The sequence below is a fragment of the Hyperolius riggenbachi genome, chromosome 1 (genome assembly GCF_040937935.1).
Source record: "Hyperolius riggenbachi isolate aHypRig1 chromosome 1, aHypRig1.pri, whole genome shotgun sequence".
In the NCBI taxonomy this organism is placed as follows: Eukaryota; Metazoa; Chordata; class Amphibia; order Anura; family Hyperoliidae; genus Hyperolius; species Hyperolius riggenbachi.
This window is the reverse complement of record NC_090646.1, coordinates 96,034,183-96,054,125: the sequence shown is the minus strand read 5'-3', so window position 1 is coordinate 96,054,125 and position 19,943 is coordinate 96,034,183. Positions and strand designations below refer to the sequence as shown.

General features: G+C 43.1%; 1 protein-coding gene across 2 annotated transcripts in view; it reads left to right on the top strand.

Annotated features, from left to right (window-relative positions):
* STK32B (serine/threonine kinase 32B) overlaps positions 1-19,943 on the top strand; it is a 258,548-nt gene that overhangs the window by 229,999 nt on the left and 8,606 nt on the right. For both annotated transcript variants that reach the window (XM_068277282.1, XM_068277271.1), the window contains exons 10-11: positions 7,939-8,070; positions 15,529-15,593. In XM_068277282.1, the coding sequence (XP_068133383.1) occupies positions 7,939-8,070; positions 15,529-15,593 (197 nt within the window). The remainder of the gene's footprint in view (positions 1-7,938; positions 8,071-15,528; positions 15,594-19,943) is intronic.

The following is a 19,943-nucleotide window of genomic DNA, read 5'->3' as shown; positions in this document are numbered from 1 at the left end:
TGAGCTAAGTTTAATGGGAGCTCACGCTTGCACAAGCGCAATCTCCCATCATTACAAACAAATGGCCACAGCGATCAGCCTGCCAGCCCGTGATTGGTTTTCTTTATATATAAATGTAAAAGTATTTCTATAGTGCTGACCTCTTGCACAGGACTGTTCAGCAAAAGGTCTTGTGACTTAACTGTCCCACTGATTGGCTCACAATCTAATCCCTACAATAGCCAGATGTCTATGTAAGTGATGTAGTGTGTGTAACATAGTCTACAGCTATTTTTTTTTGGGGGGGGGGGGATAAAAAATAGGGTTTGTATTTTTTACAAAAAACATTGATTTTTTTTTAATTAATAAAAAAAACGAAAAATCACAGCAGCAATCAAATATCACCAAGAGAAAGCTATATTTGTAGGAAGAAAAGGAGATAAAATTAATTTGGGTGCTAAGTTGTATGACCGAGCAATAATCTGTTAAAGTTGTGAAGTGCCAAATTGTAAAAAATGGCCTGGTCACTAGGGGGGTATAAACCTCTGGTCCTCAAGTGGTTAAAAAATAATCAGCGACAATCTATCATGTCCAAATTCACACAGTGGAACAAGTTGTCATAGTACATTTCATGGGAATGTGTGTTACGACTTTTCTTGGGAAGATCCTACTTTCTAGCGAGCTGAGATTTATTTGAATACACAAGATACTGGTGCAGGTGTGGGCAATGTATAGGCTTTGTACATTATTTCAGGATATTAGGGTTCATTCATGAAAAATATCTCAATAATTATCTCACTGTATTTATTAACTCAAGATGTATCATCTCTTATCTGTCCTAACTGATAATTAATCTCTCCCTAACTGATTTGACTCCTGATTTACCATATTTTTCGGATCATAAGACACTCCGGACCACAAGACGCACCTAGGTTTAGAGGACAAAAGAAAAAAAACACAAGGAAAAAAATATACTAAACCTGGTGCCCCCATAGTGTAGGGCTTCTCAGTAATCAAACCCATAACAGAACATTCAAGATATCTCAGATCATTCAAACTTTAAGTTGTATCCTGGTGAAAAGACATCCAAATGAATCAAGTTAATTAGTAGTTCAGAAAGCATCATCAGTCCACCCAGTGAACAAATCCTGACCTGAAAGGCGTTCATCCTGCCTGAAAGGCTGTCGGCGCCAATCAGCAGCATCTGCAGTCACTTACTAAGCTGGGCATTTTGCATCCTGTATGCGGACACATGCAGCAAGACCTGAAGGAAAAAAGAAGGTGCTTTTCCTCACTTGGTGCCCTACATTCGGACTATAAGACGCACCAACTTTTCCACCTACATTTTGGGTAGAAAAAGTGCGTCTTATAGTCCAAAAAATCTCTTTATCAGACTTAACCCATGATTTAACTTTTCTTAGCCCCTTTTCTATTTTCTCCCAGGATATATATTCACGCCACATCATGTTTTCTCCTGGGAGATCATTTTTCATATTCTGTTTAAATTAACTTTTCAACACTCTGCAAATTGAAAAAGTGCCAAAAAGTAGGTGAAAAGGTAAGTTCAACATTATTCTGAGTATCTTCTTGCTTTTTGGTAGCTTAAAAGTTATTTTGTTTATAAAGTGTGAAAATATCATCTGGGGGGAAAAGTGAATATAATAAGGGTCCATATCATTAAGGCTCTAGCAAGCAAGATAAAGATAAGATAACGATAAGCAACTCAACATAAGTTTGATATTACTTTATAACCTACTTTTTAGTACTTTTTCAATTGCAAGGTACTGAAAACTTGATTTATCTCTCCGGCATCAATTTTTTACCAGTGCTTACGCCATCAACGTAAAGCGCATAGCACAACTCTCCTACAAAATGCACAGGTTACACAAATAGTCTAACAAGCATTAACAAGTAACACTCTCAATGGCGTCAATTCACCAGAGAGGATTTACTAAGAGTAAAAAGGTAGGTAGTTTATCTCATGAGGTATTTTAACACTCTGGAGTCAATTCACCAGTGTGAGAGGACAGAGAGAAAAGTGTTCGATAGCAGGGGATAATGGAGAGATATGCATGAGGAAAGTGTGAGAAAGCAGAGAGTTAGGTAATCGGTATTAATGATTTACATGGGATACTTTTCCTCTCTGTAAGCTTGAAAGTGAAGCATTGTGGGTAGGAGGCGGAGTTTTACCACTACATGACCAGAGTATTCCCGCCTTTTACTGCCGGATCATATCATAAATCATATCACGAGTGAGTCTGAACTTCTTCACCACCTCTGTCTCAGTAAAATTATCAAGGACTGTTCTCTCACGAAAAATATGAGGGGCGATTAAACAGACCCTCCTCCTGCGCCTTCGTCTCCTCATAATAGAAGCAAGCTCTGAGGCCTAGTGCACACCAGAGCGGTTCGGCTGCGTTTTGCGATCCGCTTGCGGCTGCGGGTACGCTTGGGTAATGTATTTCAATGGGCTGGTGCACACCAGAGCGGGAGGCGTTTTGCAGAAACGCATACTCCCGGGCTGCTGCAGATTTTGGATTGCGGAGGCATTTCTGCCTCAATGTTAAGTATAGGAAAAACGCAAACCGCTCTGAAAAACGGCACTTCAGAGCGGTTTGCCAGGCGGTTTTTGTTACAGTAGCTGTTCAGTAACAGCTTTACTGTAACAATACATGAAATCTACTACACCAAAAATGCTTCACAAAACCGCAAAATGCTAGCTGAAACGCTACAGAAAAATAAGAAAAAGCGTTTCAAAATCTGCTAGCATTTTGCGGATCTGCTAGCGGTTTTTGGCTCCATCTTTCACAGCAGCAGCTGCTGTGTGAAAACCACGATATCTCCAGGTTCATTCAGGGGATAAAGAGATGAAAAAATAGCGAATGGCCACACCCCCTTTCTTCCCTGGTGAATTGTGATTTGGAGAAAAACGAACTACTAACTATCACTTATTTATCTCATACTTATCTCACATTTATCTCTTGCATTTCTCTCTGTCGATATTTTCCCCTATACTTCTGGAGAATTGCTATTTGGAGATATCACAGGAGGTAAATTACCTCCCTAGAGATAAATAGGTTGGTAACCTCTGGTGAATTGACGCCAATGTGTACATAACACAAGGGCCCCTATTCAATACACTTTTTCTCCTAAGTTTTCTCCTAGGTGATACTGTATTTTTACACCTTATCAATAAAATGCTTTTTAAAGGACTACTGTAGGGACTAGGGGGAAAAAGAGTTGAAATTACCTGTGGCTTCTAATGGTCCTCTGCAGATATCCTGTGCCTGCGCAGCCAGTCACCGATGCTCCGGCCCTGCCTACGTTTCACTTCCCGGAATTTGCAACATTAAAGTTGCAAACCCACTGCGCCTACGTGGCCCATCCTCGCTCCCGCTGATGTAACCTGGAGCGGTCAGTACGCTCCCCGTGACATCAGCGGGAGCGAGGACTCGGCCGTGCAGGAGCATCAGTGACTGGCTGCGCAGGCACAGGGTATCTGTGGAGGACCATTAGAAGCCCCAGGTAAGTTCAACTCTTTTCTACCTAGCCACTACGGTAGTCCTTTAGGGCACCAGAAAGCAACAAATTACTCCGAATAATTTTGACAGTACTTTTTATCTTAATTATTGGTACTTTCTCAAAGTACTGAAAAGTTATTTTAAACAGTAGAAAAAAAATTATCACCTAGGAGAAGACTGTGAAAAGTGAATTGAATAAGCGCCAAGTTGTGCTATATGTACAATTAGCAACAATGACACATGCCAATTTTCACAAGGTTTGGTGTTTCAGCCCCCTTATCTATTTATTTCATGCTTCAAGGTGCCCATACATCAGATGATGTACAGTGTATTGGCAGATCAACCAAAAGACAGATCTCTCTCTGATCGAAGAGAGATCTGTTGCCTGCCCATACACCGCACGCCTTGTTACTCTGCATCCACTGCCTCCCTGGCCCTGGCACTGTCCCCCCTGGCACTGTTCCCCGTACAGTACACTTTACCTGTCGGTGTCCGCCGCTGGGTCTGCACTCCATCCTTCATGCACCCCACGTGGTCGCCGACGCACGCCCACATATATGCTGGCAACCACAAAGGGCGTGTGTACAGTATGTGCACGGAGGACAGAGCCAGCGGAGGACACCGACATGTAAAGTATACTGCACAAGCCACCAGGGGGCAAATTGTATAATAGGGGTCAGCGCTGAAGGTTCCGTCACATTTGTTGCTCATCCCGATATCACACACCGTTACCAATTTCAGTCCAAAATTGGTTGCATCGTTCATTGAGCGTACTCTTGGCGGCACCGATTTCATTCAATTATAATAATTTAATCAGATGGTTGATCAGCCGCCACGTTGCCAGATGTATGGCCACCCTTAGCTCTCCTTATGCCTGGTACACACCATGCAATTCCCATCAGATAGATGGGTTGAATCGTTTTTTCTGATCAATTTTGTATAGCGATCAGAAAATCGATTGGAAATCAGATCGGACCTGTCAGAAATAATTGATTCGACACGTCTATATGACGAGAGGTTTCATGGTGTGTAGCCGGCATTATAGTTGAGGCGAAAGATAAGTAACATGAGAAAATTCAGGAGAAAATATTTGTGAAACAACCCCATTGTTGGTTACATGTGCTGGAAAATATATTTATTGTATTTTGAAAGAAATGAACAGTATACAGTGTGCATATTGTGTTAGAAAGCTGGTAATATGTTTGAATTGTAATGCGGTAATATGCCCTCTATCCCTGAGCTTTGTACAAATGTTTGTACAAGTGTTGCCATGGATGGGATCCTCAGTATGGAACAGGAACAGGAGTATGTGTGTGATGTGCCATCAGGAGTGGAAGCTTGTTTTCTAGACAGATGAGAGATTGACAGAGTGTGGAATAAGATGCATTAAGACCTGCCTTGCCTATACCCAGAAGGCTAAAAATAGGTACTCTATAATAAAAGTATTTTTCTCGTTCCACCTTCCGGACTTTAGACATCTGTATGGAGGGAGTTGGAGATGCGTGATATTGCAAGTAAAGGTATAGTGTACTACGGGATTTCGTCATATACGTTAACCACTTCACAGCTAGAACTTGTTTCCACCTTATGGACCAGAGCACTTTTGACATTTTAGCTATGTCCCCGTTTAATCAGCATTAACTTTATCCCTACTTATGACACCTAAATGACATTTATATCGTTGTAGTTTTTTTCAAGACCAACTAGACTTTCATTTTATGGCATTTTTTCCTAGAGCAATTTTCTTTTCTATGCATTTGAATGAGAAAAAGAGGGGAAAATAGAAAAAAAAACATTATTTCTGTTTTACCAATTCCAGTAAAAAAAAAAGTGTTACTGTAGATAAAAACACAAATTTTGTTCGGCTATGTCTACAGTTTATCACAAAACTTAGATTATGTTCCTGTTTATGGTCAGGATATTTGATTTTGAAATAATGCTACAGTGTTGCCTACAGTGCTACAAACAGAAGTATTTTTAATTATGAAAATTCATCTTATTGGCTCAGGGTACATATATTCCCTTTCACCAATGAGTGCTGCAGCAGATAGTGCCAGAGGTGTGCACAGGAGCAAACCCAATCATGCACAGCTGTGCTCCAGCTATGTGACTTATATCTATGTCCTCGTTGCTTAGATGAAGTCACAGAGGATGTAGATATACTGTAGCTGAGGCTAAAGTGGTTTCTCTACCACCATAAAAAAATGAGAAATTTAAAATACGCATAAACACATATGCATAAGATGTACATTTCCCAGAGTAGAATGCACTATAAATTACTTTTTTTCCTATGACACTGTCACTTACATTAGGTTGTAAAAGCATGAGAAATAAGTTTTGGACTAGGCCATCTCCTCATGGGGGATTCTCAGTACTTACTTTATTTTTTACAAAAAATAATCCCTGGAATTGTTCTGTACAAAGAATACTTGGTGAGCACCATCTTTCAAAAGAAATACTTCTTTAATTATGTAATAATTAGAAATGGATACTGAGATGCAAATAATTTTGGTGTTTGAATACATGAAAGCAGCTTGAAATCAGGCCAGTCAAACTCACCTTCTGCTGCATTTCATTGGCAAATTTTACAAGCTGCATACCAATTGTATTCAATTTGCAATTTGCATGTAAGCCAGAAATATCTGCATCTCACTGATCCTGACCTGAGACATCAGGACATAGCAAACAGGACATTTCAGAACATAGCAAAGTTTGCTGAAAGGTAAGTGAATTAGAGGTTGTATTATTCCAGTCATATCCATTCACCCGCAAAACAAAAGTATCTTTAAATAATACCAGGGGGACAGCAGTTCCACTAATCTTTCAGCAAAGCCATTAGGTTGTGATCTGACTGAGTTTTAGAGATGGCCCGAACGGTTTGCCGGCGAACGGTTCCCGGCGAACTTCCATGGTTCGCGATCGTGGCGAACCGGGAACTTTTCCAGAAGTTAGGTTCGCCCCCATAGTGCATCATGAGGGTCAACTTTGACCCTCTACATCACAGTCAGTAGCCAATTAGGCTACATTGTAGCCAATTAGGCTACACTCCCTCCTGGAGCCCAACCCCCCCTTATAAAAGGCAGGCAGCGTCAGGCAGTGGACTCACTCGTGTGCCTGCAGTAATTAGTGAAGGGATAGCTGCTGCAGACTCTCCTAGGGAAAGCTTAGTTAGGCTCTTGTAGGCTTGTTAGCTTGCTCCTGGCTCATTGTTATTGCTAAAAAAAAAAGCACCCACAACAGCTATTTTGAGAGCTAATCTTGTTCTTGTGATCTATTTTTTGTGTGTGTGTGTGGCCCACTTGCATTACATACAGCCCTGTCAGTCAGTGTCACTGTGCCTGTCTGTGTGTGACAGGTGCACATGTAATACCCATCACTGCATATACCTACTGCCTGTTGTTCACTTCAGTGCACTCACCTACCTACGTGAGCGCCCGCAGTGTGATATACCACTCTGTGCATACCTGTTAACTGCACCTGTGTGACTGACTGCACATTATATTAGTCAAGTCAGTGCATACGTTTCACTTAATCCCCCCCAATATGGACAAAACAAAAGGCAGAGGCGGGCCACCTGGCAGGTCTATTCAAGGTCGCGCTGACGTGATTTCGTGTGGCCCGTGACCAAAGTACAGTGTTCAGAAGAAGGCACGTGCCATCAACCCCCAATATTGTCAGGACATAGTTGACTATTTAACACAGAACACCTCATCTTTTTCAGCTTACGCACGGAAGCGAGACATATCTTTCTCCTCCTGCTCTGATTCTGGCACCCCACTTAACACTCAGTTGGCCGCCACCACCAAAGTGTCTTCACCCCAGGGCTCAGCGGTGTGGAAATTTTTGTGTGTGTCTGCCTCAGATGAGAGCAATGCCATCTGTACTCTCTGCCACCGAAAATTGAGCCGTGGAAAGACCAAGACCCGCGTAGGGACAACTACCTTATGAAGGCACATGATTACAAAGCCCAAACTGCAATGGGATGACCACCTGAGGGAAAGCAGCACACAAAAGCAAATCCACACACCGCAGTGGAAGATATGCAATTATTTCTCAAAAAAGGCGATCCGCCATGCCCCCCTCCAGAAGTTAGACCCCTTGAAACATCTTTTCCATCACTTTTGTGGTCAGCATACATTTTTCTAGTTTTCCAAGTTCGCCTCCCCATTGAAGTCTATTGCGGTTCGCGAAAGTTCGCGCAAACCAAATTTTCGCGGGTGGCTCGCGACTCCGAAAATCGGAGGTTCGGGCCATCTCTACCAAGTGTAGGTGTCACAAAAATGTGCCACCTAATCGTAGAGATGCAATCCAGATTTCCTGAGTTTTTTTTTTTTTTTTATTTCTTTAGCTTAAGTTATGCAACATTGTGCCTTCTTATCACTATAAATATTGTACTAGATATATATCCTATGTATGATTCTATTTCCCTTGTTAACAGAAAGGGAGACTGAACTGTGACCCAACATTTGAGCTGGAGGAGATGATTCTGGAGTCTAAACCTCTCCACAAGAAGAAGAAGAGACTGGCCAAGTACAAGTCCCGAGAAGCAGCCAAGGAAAGCTGTGCACTGGTACGTCTTTTCACACACCCCTATCAAAACCTCTTTTAGTTGTTTTTGTTTCTGGGCACAGTCATAATGCTAGGGGATCGTACAGTGGGGTCAGTAGTAGATTTTGGAGCTAGACTGATAAAGAACAATTCCACAAAGAATTAACTAAAAGTATTGCCCACGTTATATCAGTTATTGCAGGTCATTTTGAAACTAGAAAAAAAAAAAAAACATATTAATAGGTATGCTTTAGTACACCTCTCACATTTTTGTAAATACTTTATTTTATCTTTTCATGGGACAACACTAAAGAGGTGACACGTTGATACAATGTAAAGTAGTCAGTGCACAGCTTGTATAACAGTGTCCATTTGATGTCCCATCAAAATAACTCAACACACAGCCAATAATGTCTAAACCGCTGGTAGAAAAATGAGTACACCCCTAAGGGAAGAGTTTCAAAATTTTGGCCAAAGTGTCCACAGAAGACAACAGTAGGGGATGACCGCAGGATCATTTCCATGGTGAAGAAAAATCCCAGGAAGTAGCGTGTGGCTCTTAGAAATCGTACCTCAGCGCTGGAGCACAGAGGTATGCCTGTGTTCTTGCCCGCCGCTGCTGCCACCTATTAATGCTGGAGGGGGAGCGACGCTGAGGGGAGAGCCCGAGGTGAGGTGGGGGGAGTGCCCCCACCTGCCGATGTGGGGGCAAATGCCCTCTTCTCATGCTGCTACCCCTCCTGGCCCCCAAAACCCTGAGCAGGCCCCGGGGTGGGTAGTCATCCAAATTTCGCAGGTGGGCCCAGTGATTTCTAGTTACGCCCCTACGTACCTCCAAAAGAAAGCCTAATTGGTGGCAAAAAAAAACAAGGTATAGATCATTTCAGTGTGATTAGTAGTGATAAAGTTATTGGCGAATGGATGAGAGGAGCTCTGAAAGGTGAACATTGCTCTGGTCCATAAGTGGAAAAAAACCCTCAGTGGTGAACTGGTTAAAGGACTACTATCATGAACACTTTAAAATGTATAATATGTGTAAATACTGTAATACATATAAATAAGTAGTATATTTCTTCCAGGGTAAAATGAGCCATAAATTACTTTTGTCCTATGTTGCTGTCACTTACAGTAGGTAGTAGAAATGTAAAAGGAATCCAAGGTGAGAGGGATATGGAGGCTGCCATATTTATTTCCTTTTAAACGATACCAGTTGCCTGGCAGCCCTGCTGATCCTGTGTCTATAATATTTTTGGCCATAGACCCTGGGCAAGCATGCAGCAAATCAGGTATTCTGACTCAGCTGACTCAGGTTTTACTGGATTAGTCATATGCTTGTTTCAGGGTTTTGACTCAGACACTACTTATGCCTGAAGATCAACAGGGCTGCCAGGCAACTGGCATTGTTTACAACAACAGAACCAATAGGTTTTGGAATAACCCATCTCCTCATAGGGGCCTCTCAGATTTTTTTTATTTTTAAAGGGAAGGTTCAGGGACAGTTGAAAAAAAATAAAAATCCGAATCCACTTACCTGGGGCTTCCTCCAGCCCGTGGCAAGCAGGAGGTGCCCTCGGCGCCGCTCCGCAGGCTCCCGGTGGTCTCCGGTGGCCGACCCGACCTGGCCAGGCCGGCGGCCAGGTCGGGCCTCTTCTGTGCTCCATTGTGCGTTCCACGCCGGCGCACTGACGTCATCGGACGTCCTCCGGGCTGTACTGCGCAGGCTCAGATTATTTTTTTTCAACTGTCCCTGAACCTTCCCTTTAAAAGCACTTAGTAAATAACAGTTGCTCTGTCCATCTGGCAAAAAAGTGTGACGCGAGCAGGGAGGCCAGCCAGCATCTTTGTATAAATCCTTTTGAGGCAGTTTTTTTAAAAATAATATAGGCCAGGCTGAGAATCCCTCATGAAGAGATGGACTTGCCCAAAACCTGTCGGTTCTGTCACATACCTACTATCTACTATAAGTGACAGCAACATAGAAGAAAAGTAATTTATGGCTCATTTTACTCGGAAAGAAACATACCTCTTATTTGTATCTGTTTACATATATTTCAAATTTTACTTTTTTCCATGATAGTGGTCCTTTAATCCTGCAGGTGGATTTTCAGTTGCGTGGCAACAGTTAAATAATATTGTAATTTGCTTAATTACTGCCGGGTGCATTAGTCATTTTGTAATTTGGGTAAAATGAATGTTCCAGAGAGGAGGTCATGTAAAATGTATCTAAGACTCGGGGCAATGCTGTATTCACTAATCAACAGGCAGCGCCACAGGCTGTATACAATCTGTCCATAGGAATGAACGTTAGCCAAACCTAAAGCTTGCGGCTGCTAATAATCTATGGGAAGTAGTATTTTCTGCATCAGTTCCATTGTAATGCTCACAGCCATGAATACCCGGGTCAGATGTGAGCGGAGTCGCAGTGCGTTCAAAGCAGTAGAATTTTATTTGATCTTTGTGGCGGAGTAGGCTAATGAAATTTTTCTTAAATTCTGCTATACTAGTTTTTTGATGTTTATCATTATTATCAAAAATATATTATTATCATTTACTGTAGAATTTTATTAACAGAGTTCGGAGATCCTGAAGTGATCCTCAGACACGTAAAGGTGCCCAATAACGGTACAATTTTTCCTACAGATTCGAACTTTCGACACAATTTGAACGACAAAATGAATTGAAAGACAATTATCGATTGTTCCCATTAATGGAATTATTTTAGAAGGTTTTACATTCTGATTCGATCATAAAATCCAACTTTCGGATCAATATTTTTTCCTTTTCCAATCGACCAAAGGATACTTTCACATCGATTTGGCCAAACACAGCATAGGGTTCTATACAATTCGATCATAAAAATCGCTGTGAAAGATCGAACCTGAAAGAAAAATTGTACCATTAATGGGCACCTTAATGGAGATGAAGCAGGGTCATTTCTGAGCTATTTGGTGCCCAGGCAATGCAACCTGTATTACAACCCTCCCTTTCCCAAATCACCATACACATACATGCTTATACAATGTGTATGCACCACAGGGCGATTTTTGCCCAGCAAAGCCACTGAAAAAAAGTATGGCAGTGTAGTTTCTAGGATCCCAGAACACCTTTAGGTGCCAAAGACAAGACAGACGTGTAGTATGCATAGTGCGCTGGGGAGTGGCCACTACAGATCGAGAGCAGGGCTAAACACTGGGCAGGACACAAAGTGCATAAACCATTGTAGGCATTTTATTTGGATGTTCTGTGACCTCTAGCAGTGGCTGGATAGTGTACTGGTTAAAGAGAGTCTGAAGCGAGAATAAATCTCGCTTCAGACCTCATAGATAGCAGGGGCACGTGTGCCCCTGCTAAACCGCCGCTATCCCGCGGCTTAACGGGGGTCCCTGATCCCCCAAATCCCATCCGTAATGCGGGGGAATGCTTCCTGGTTGGGGCAGGGCTAACCGCCGCAGCCCTGCCCCACGCGCGTCTGTCAGCGCGTATCTCCGCCTCTCCCCTGCCCCTCTCAGTTTTCCTTCACTGAGAGGGGCGGGGGAGAGGCGGCGATGCGCCGCTGATAGACGCAACTGGAGACAGGGCTGCAGCCGTTAGCCCTGCCTCCAGGAGCGACCAAGTCTGTGACCAAGTGTCGCAGTGGGGGGTTTGGGGGTCAAGGGACCCCCGTTTAGCGGTGCTATTGCGGCAGTTTAGCAGGGGAACTATGAGCTCTGAAGCGAGATTTATTCTCGCTTCAGAGTCTCTTTAAGGGCTCTGCTTCTGACACAGGAGACCTGTGTTCAAATCTTGGCACTTCCTGTTCAGTAAGCCAATACCTATTCAGTAAGGGGTCCTTGGGCTACACATTCTCTAACATTGCTACTGCTTACTAAGCACGCTTTGAGTCCGGCAGGAGCTTTGTTTCTCTGTATCATCAATGGAGATAGAAAGCGCAGACACTGTCTTGTATTGACCTGAGGAAGTTGGTAGGTCCTGTGAAAAGCATTGTCTTTTTATTGGTGTCTTATCACAAATTAAGACTGTTCCTATTGTTTACCTCCACTCACTATATATTGTATCACAAATAGGGCACCTCCTCCCATCTTGCATTGTCTCCTCCCCTGTTCCACGGGTTACCTCTGCAACTACATCCATTGGTCCGTTGTTTTAAGTGGAACGCGACCCACGTTGACCCAACTGAGTCATCATAGCCAAGTGGATACGGTCCTTCTCCACATGTCCGAAATTGTGGTTGCCTACAGCAAGCTACGTTTGTTAGTAGTTGGTTTTCTTTACATTTTTACTGCAATAATGGCGCTCCTGGAGCTCTGTTTGTCTCCTCTTCTTTTGGGTTTCCAAAACTGAAATTCATCTACTGGACCTCCCAGAATAACTTTAAATATAACAGGCAGTATGGGTCATGTCACACAGGTGACTAGCATCTATTCACGAGCAGCTCTATTCAGAGGTGTTGATTATTTAAAAGATTGTGTACTGACCCTCACCAACATCACTTAGCATTCTGTAATGCCATCAGATGGAGGGATGTGACTCAGAGATGGGCCCTATAATGATTTTGTTCTTAGGAAATAACATCGCTTGACCCACTTCCAAGCAAACAGTTGACTGAACGTAAGTTAGCGGTTGACTGAATTGGGTCAGGTGGACAGAATCGATCGCTGCAGTGAGTGTGAATTTCTGCGTAGAATAAATGACTTACAGTGTGACAGATATCCTGTTTGTAAGAAACCAGCACCATACCAAAATATTTACACATATAATGTATAAACTGTGATGTGCTAAGAGCTAATAATGAGAACACACAAGCATAAGCAAGAAAGCAGCTGCAGCTTTAGAACAGCTCCAAACCAGTATGCACCGTATGAGAAAGTATCAAGCTTTGCTAAACAATTCAAGATCAATTTTAAAAACAATTAAAAAATCCACCAATTGGTGGATCCTGGGGGGAAGGGCAGGTGCAATCTGGACCGCATACTGTATATCATCAATTGGTGGTGTTAACTATATATAATATAATAACACCAGGCTTTCTGGGGTCCCTGTGGCATCCACAGATAATTACCTCCTCCCTCCTGCTCACATTTCCTCATCTTCCTTACTCCAGTGCTGTTACACACAGTGCACTTCTGTGTCCTCCATATGTCCTCCATTGGCTATGGTTGGCTTTATTTCTTTGCCAGGTCTTTATCACTGCACACCCATTATATATGTGCCATCTGATGTTTGATGTTTATGGGCCTTTTTCACTCTACATGCTTTATACATATATGTGCCACCTTATGACTGATGTCTATGGGACACTTTTTAATACACATTTTATTAGTGTGGCCCTATTATACATTAGGAGCTACATTGTTTATTGTATTATGACTTTTGCTTAGTAATATTGTACTTTTGTGGAATTTTACCTGGATGCACTTTATTATATTAATATATTATACTGTATGTGGTTAGCAGGGCCGGTTCAAGTAACAATTGGGCCCTAGGGCAAAATTAGCCTAGGGCCCCCCCCCCCCCCAACAGACACCCTCCGAACCAAAAAGCGTCATTGTTGCAGCCAAATTTCCCTCTTGGGCCCCTGAGCTGGCTGCTGACCCTCCCCCAATCACCTCCCAACTTAACAGACTATGCAGAGTCCCTGGGGAGCAACAGTTAAGATGGGGGAGGGACAACTTGGGGGCCCCTACAGGCTCTGGGGCCCTGGGGCAATTGTCCATTTTTTCCTATGGTAGCTCCGGCCCTGGTGGTTAGCACACCACCAATTGATTACATATGCTGGCCAGATTGTACCTGCCCTCCCCCCAGGTTCGGCAATTAGTGGATGTTTTCATTGTTGTTGTTGTAGCAAACCAATTGGACCAGCACCATGCAGGTCAATCTTACATTGGCATAAAATAAGCAGTCATAAAAAGCCAGAATGTGCTAAGGGCAGTTATAGAAACATTCAAAAGAAAAAGGGAAAGACACCCATAAAGCAGCACCAGACTGACAATAATTAATCAAAAGTATAACAATCTTTATTTGTACAAAAAACTTTCCAAAAAATTATAAAAACAATAAAAAAAAATCACCAAAAGAGGTGAAAGACGCTTCCAGTGTAAATGATTAGGTAATCCTAAATACAATATAACAGTAATTGGGCCTAGAAAGGGTACAGAGTTGTGACCCAAGTAATAATATTAAATAAAGGTACTCATTTAGCAATAATATCACAAATTATATGTGGACAATGCAAAAAAGCAAGCAGCATAAGTAAGTAATCCACTCTAGATTGCATCAAATGTATCCATAATTTTAATAAATGTGATATAGGAAAAACATAAAATAATCTGTGAATCACATCAAAAATAAATTAAAAGTGTGATCCAAGCCAAAATTGTATATGTTTGTATATATACAGTGTGTATATATATATATATATATATATATATATATATATATATATATATATATATTTCTATATCTATATCTATATCTATCTATATATATATATATATATATATATATATATATATATATATATATATATATATATATAGGAAAAGGGAATTGGCAGCGGTAACGGTTGGTTCACTCCTTTGTACTTAAGATTATTTGGAGGAACCCGGCCCTTTCTAGGCCCAATTGCTGTTATATTGTATGCAGGATTATCTAATCATTTACACTGGAAGCGTCTTTCACCTCTTTTGGTGATTTTTTTTATTGTTTTTATAATTTTTTGGAAAGTTTTTTGTACAAATAAAGATTGTTATACTTTTGATTAATTATTGTCAATCTGGTGCTGCTTTATGGGTGTCTTTCCCTTTTCTTTTGAATGTTTTTATTATTGATCTTGAATTATTTCATGTACACAAAATTAGATACTTCCCGTACCTTAAGAGGGGGAAGCCTCAGGATCCTATTGAGGCGTCACTCTCTATTCTAATGCATCCCGTCTCTAAGCGCGGATCCCTCCTCCCCCCAAAGATTAGCGACAATGCATTGTCACTTATCCTATCGGGGGCTGCACAGCTCTTCTCCCTCTAGTGTAGCCACGCGAGCCCGCCCATGCATGCACCTTATGTCAGAGCTGAGGGCTACGGCGCATGCGCACCCGTGCTTGTGTGTGTACAGCACGGCCACGCTGCAAGAGGAGAAGGAGCGCTGCTTTGATGCGGAGGGGAGCTGTGCTCAGTGACAGGGGACATCTGAGTAGAGAGGGAAGCCTCAATAGGATCCTGAGGCTTCCCTCTTTTAAAGTATCTGTTATTGATCCCGAGCTTCAGGTCAGTATCACTTTAACAAAACTTGTTTGATACTCATGCATACTGGTTTCATGCTGTTCTTACTGCTTTCTTGCTTGTACTTGTGGTTAGATATCCCCTTTGGGCCTCGCAGCCATCTCATAGAAGGGGTGTTTATTAATATACCCGTGACGACAGAACGCATAGCGTAGTGAGCGAGTTGGTGTCACTGCTAAACTCTTGTATCTCCTCTCTTCCAGAATGGACACCTGCAGCAATGCTTAGACACTGTGAGAAAAGAATTCATCATATTCAACAGGGAGAAGTGAGTACATTTATCAAACACACGCTCGTGTTGTACAAGGAAAATTGCTCTTGAAGCGTTGGAGGTTATTTCTTAGCCGTTACTGGAAATGATTAATGATTGAGACAACAGGTGCAAAAGGGCTTTGCTGGCAGACTGCGCACGGCTTCCCAGCGTGAGGCTGTTTATTGATTACGTGGCTTTCTTGTCTGAAATGCTGTAATATTCCACTTTCTCGCTTCTTGAAATCCCAATTACTGGCTAGATGCAAGGCAGATATTACAGGTGGGTGTGATGGGAAGACATCTCAACCTGAGGAGGCTAGACAAAGCACCTTGGACCTTTGACATTTCCGTCCATGCAGAGCCGGGGAGAGCAGGTCAATTGTGAATTAACCGTACCTCGGCCTGATTAGAGGCTGGGATGCCGTGACCTTCGCAGGTGCCTTCTGGTGCTCATCAGCCAAAACAGACCAGAGCGGCGGAATGTTGTTATTCTTTTTTTAATACGAGTATATAATGAAGTTTGAAGCATCTCCCTGGTGACAGATTACAAAGCCATGCTCTTCCATATATTTCCTCTGGGAAAAAGAGAATAATGGGACTCATTTATCAAAGTGTCTTTTTTAAGAACTGTTTTTTGTCATCTCAATCAAGAAGATTGGAAAGTGCTCAAGATGGAAAATGTCACAGAATTTTTTAAAAATTTTGACAGCCACGTAAAATAAAACGTTAAATTGTTCCTGCCGCTGGGGAAGTGTGCCTTCCCTACCCCGGCAGGCTAGCAAGGTATGCAGAGTGGGCGGCAGGGAGTGGTTATAGTTACCTGTTCCAGACCAGCTTCCTCTCTTCCTCCACCAAATGTGGTCACCGGTGCCCGTGCATTGTAAATCTCACCTGCTCCAGCTGCAATCACATCTGCTATCTCCACCAAGCAGCACCAGGTGCATGTGTGTGACGTGGTGGCATTAGGTGTGATAAGCAATGTGCGCCGGCTAGTGGGAAACAACAGAGGAGACCAGAAGTAGTGGGACCATTGTGGCAGCTGGAGCAGGTGAGATTCCAAGGCACGGAGACGGAGGGGGTGCACATTAACATTTCGGGGGACAGCGGACAGCTTGTGCATATCACAAAAAATTCAGGATCAAAACATGTAGTTTTATCACTGGTCCTTTCTATTATCACTAGTTTAGTTTTGCTTAATTTTAACTTTTAAAATCAGATATAAATTTAATTGATGGGAATAAAGTTTAGAGTCAGTTAAAGAGAAACTGTGACCAAGAATTGAACTTCATCCCAATCATTAGCTGATACTTCCTTTCCCATGAGAAATCTATTCCTTTTCACAAATGGATCATCAGGGGGCGCTGTATGGCTGATATTGTGGTTAAACCCCTCCCGCAGTGGGATGCCTGACCGTTTCATGTCTGTGAACCTCATTGCATTGTGGGAAATGACAGCTTTTTTTTGCTGGGTCCAACTGCCAAAAAAAAAAAACAATCAGCATCTCCTTCCACTGACATCACCTGCCAGCAGTAAAAATATCACCATGTGGTAAATGTCAGAATGTAAATCAGGAAGAGGAAAGATTTTACAATGGGAAAACACTGACTAAACCGTTTATACATAATTATTGTAAAAAATGAAGCACTTTTTTACTACATTATTTTTACTGTTGTTCCTCTCTAAACTAATTTTCTGTAGAGAAATACACATATATTAACACAGGTTTGTACATAGGTCCTGGAAGAGGGACCAATGAGGAAGAAAGAGGGACTGAGGGATTTGGTTTCCAAAGAGGGACTGTCCTTCCAAAAGAGGGACAGTTGGGAGCTCTGCTGTTTTTGTTCTTATATATTTTTATTCTTTCATGTTACAGCATTCTATATAAACTGTTTTACGTAGTTTACAGCATAATAAAAGCACATGGAAAACTGTATGTCCCAATCCAGAGTTCTCTGAAATTAAATCCTTTGACACTCCACTATGTTTAACCACTTGAGGGCCATGGTGTTAAACCCCCCTAGTGACCAGGCCATTTTTACAGAAATAGGTCACTGCAGCTTTAAGGCCTCACTGTAGGGCCGTACAACTCAGCACACAAGTGATTCCAACCCCCCTCCCCCCTTTTTCTCTCCACCAACAGAGCTTTCTGTTGGTGGGGTCAGATCGCCACCAGGTGTGTTTATTAATTTTTTTTATAAATATTCATTTCTTTTGTTATGAAATGTCCCTATTTTTTTATTATTTTAATACCCCTGTCTGCCTATCATAGCAATCGGCTGTGATAGGCTTCAGCCTATCACCACGGATCGCTGCTGTGTCTCCCAGGGAGACAGCCACATCACACGGCTGTCCCCAGTACAGCGCTGCCTTAGATCGCAGCGTTGTACAGACTTGTTAGACTGCGGTCGCTGCTGGGAGGCTGAAGGCGGAGCGGAGCTCCGTCAACAGAGCAGGAATGCGTCCTGCACTCCCCATTCCAGGCCATTCACGCCAATCGGCGTGAGGTGGTCCTGGAGCTGCCGCCGCGGTCAAGCACCTCATGGAGCTGGAGGAAGCCCCAGGTTAGTATAAATCAGGCCCCACAGCTCATCTCAGGTTTACTGTAAGCTTGTGGTAACGCGCTGTTGCACTTGCGTCGGACTGGATACTTCTGGCGAACTGCAACGTACCACAATAAGTGTGAAAATTTCCAAAGACTTCCATTACTTTTGCGGCAAAATAGGGTAACACAATGCAGGTTTACTCTGCTAGTGGTCAAGGGGCCTTATGCTAGGTACACACCATACAATTTTCTGTTAGATTTTCTCTTAGATTTACCTGCTAGATAGATTTTTTCCATGTTGTAGGTAAATCTAACAGAAGAATCTAACAGAAAATTGTATGGTGTGTACCTAGCATAAGTGGTGGAGTGAATTTCAGAATCAATGTAAAAAAGGTGTAGTAGAGCCAGCTCCCAAACAGATTGCCCACTGAGCAGCCACAGATCAGTCCGTTTCTGATGACTTTCATTATTTGATATTACTTTGCAGCTGCCATATGCACATCTAGTCTGCAGCAAAGTGATCCACTCCGCTAATAATATTGTCTACTGTTTCTACTTCTATCTCGATATGAGAGACACCCACCGGCGTACCTACCGGGGATGCGACCCCCTCAGCTGCAGGGGGGCCCGGGGCTGCTCTGGGGCCCGCTCACTGTGCGTGGGGGGAGCGCTGCTCTGGACCCCCCAGCAAGGTGCTCAACTGGCCGCAGTTCATTCCCCGCAGCCCCGCTCCAGCAGCCTGCATAGTCTCCGGCAGGCAGAGCAGGGCTACGGCAAGATGGCCGCCGAAGAAGCCCTACACTGGAGACTATTTGTGTCTCTAGTACGGGGCTTCGGCAGCCATCTTGCCGTAGCCCTGCACTCTGCCTGTCAGCGCGGGAGATGTGCTGCAGGAGGACTCGGGGAGCTGCGAGCCAGATGCCGGGAGAGGAGAAGACTTCTGTCAGGTAAGTGAATTGTTTTTTTTTCACAGGTGCATTTTTTTTTCTAGTGTCTGCTGCCCACATTGTGATTTTCAGGTGTCTGCTGCCCACATTGTGATTTTCAGGTGTCTGCTGCCCACATTGTGATTTTCAGGTGTCTGCTGCCCACATTACGATTTTCTGGTGTCTGCTGCCCACATTGCGATTTTCTGGTGACTGCTGCCCACATTGCGATTTTCAGGTGTCTGCTGCCCACATTATGATTTTCAGGTGTCTGCTGCCCACATTGTGATTTTCAGGTGTCTGCTGCCCACATTGTGATTTTCAGGTGTCTGCTGCCTACATTGTGATTTTCAGGTGTCTGCTGCCCACATTACGATTTTCAGGTGTCTGCTGCCCACATTACGATTTTCTGGTCACTGCTGCCCACATTGGGATTTTCTGGTGACTGCTGCCCACATTGCGATTTTCTGGTGACTGCTGCCCACATTAGGATTTTCTGGTGTCTGCTGCCCACATTACGATTTTCTGGTCACTGCTGCCCACATTGCGATTTTCTGGTCACTGCTGCCCACATTGCGATTTTCTGGTGTCTGCTGCCCACATTACGATTTTCAGGTGTCTGCTGCCCATATTATGATTTTCTTGTGTCTGCTGCCCACATTACGATTTTCAGGTGCCTGCTGCCCACATTACGATTTTCAGGTGTCTGCTGCCCACATTATGATTTTCTGGTGTCTGCTGCCCACATTACGATTTTCTGGTGTCTGCTGCCCACATTACGATTTTCTGGTGTCTGCTGCCCACATTACGATTTTCTGGTGTCTGCTGGCTGCCCACATTACGATTTTCTGGTGTCTGCTGCCCACATTGCGATTTTCAGGTGTCTGCTGCCCACATT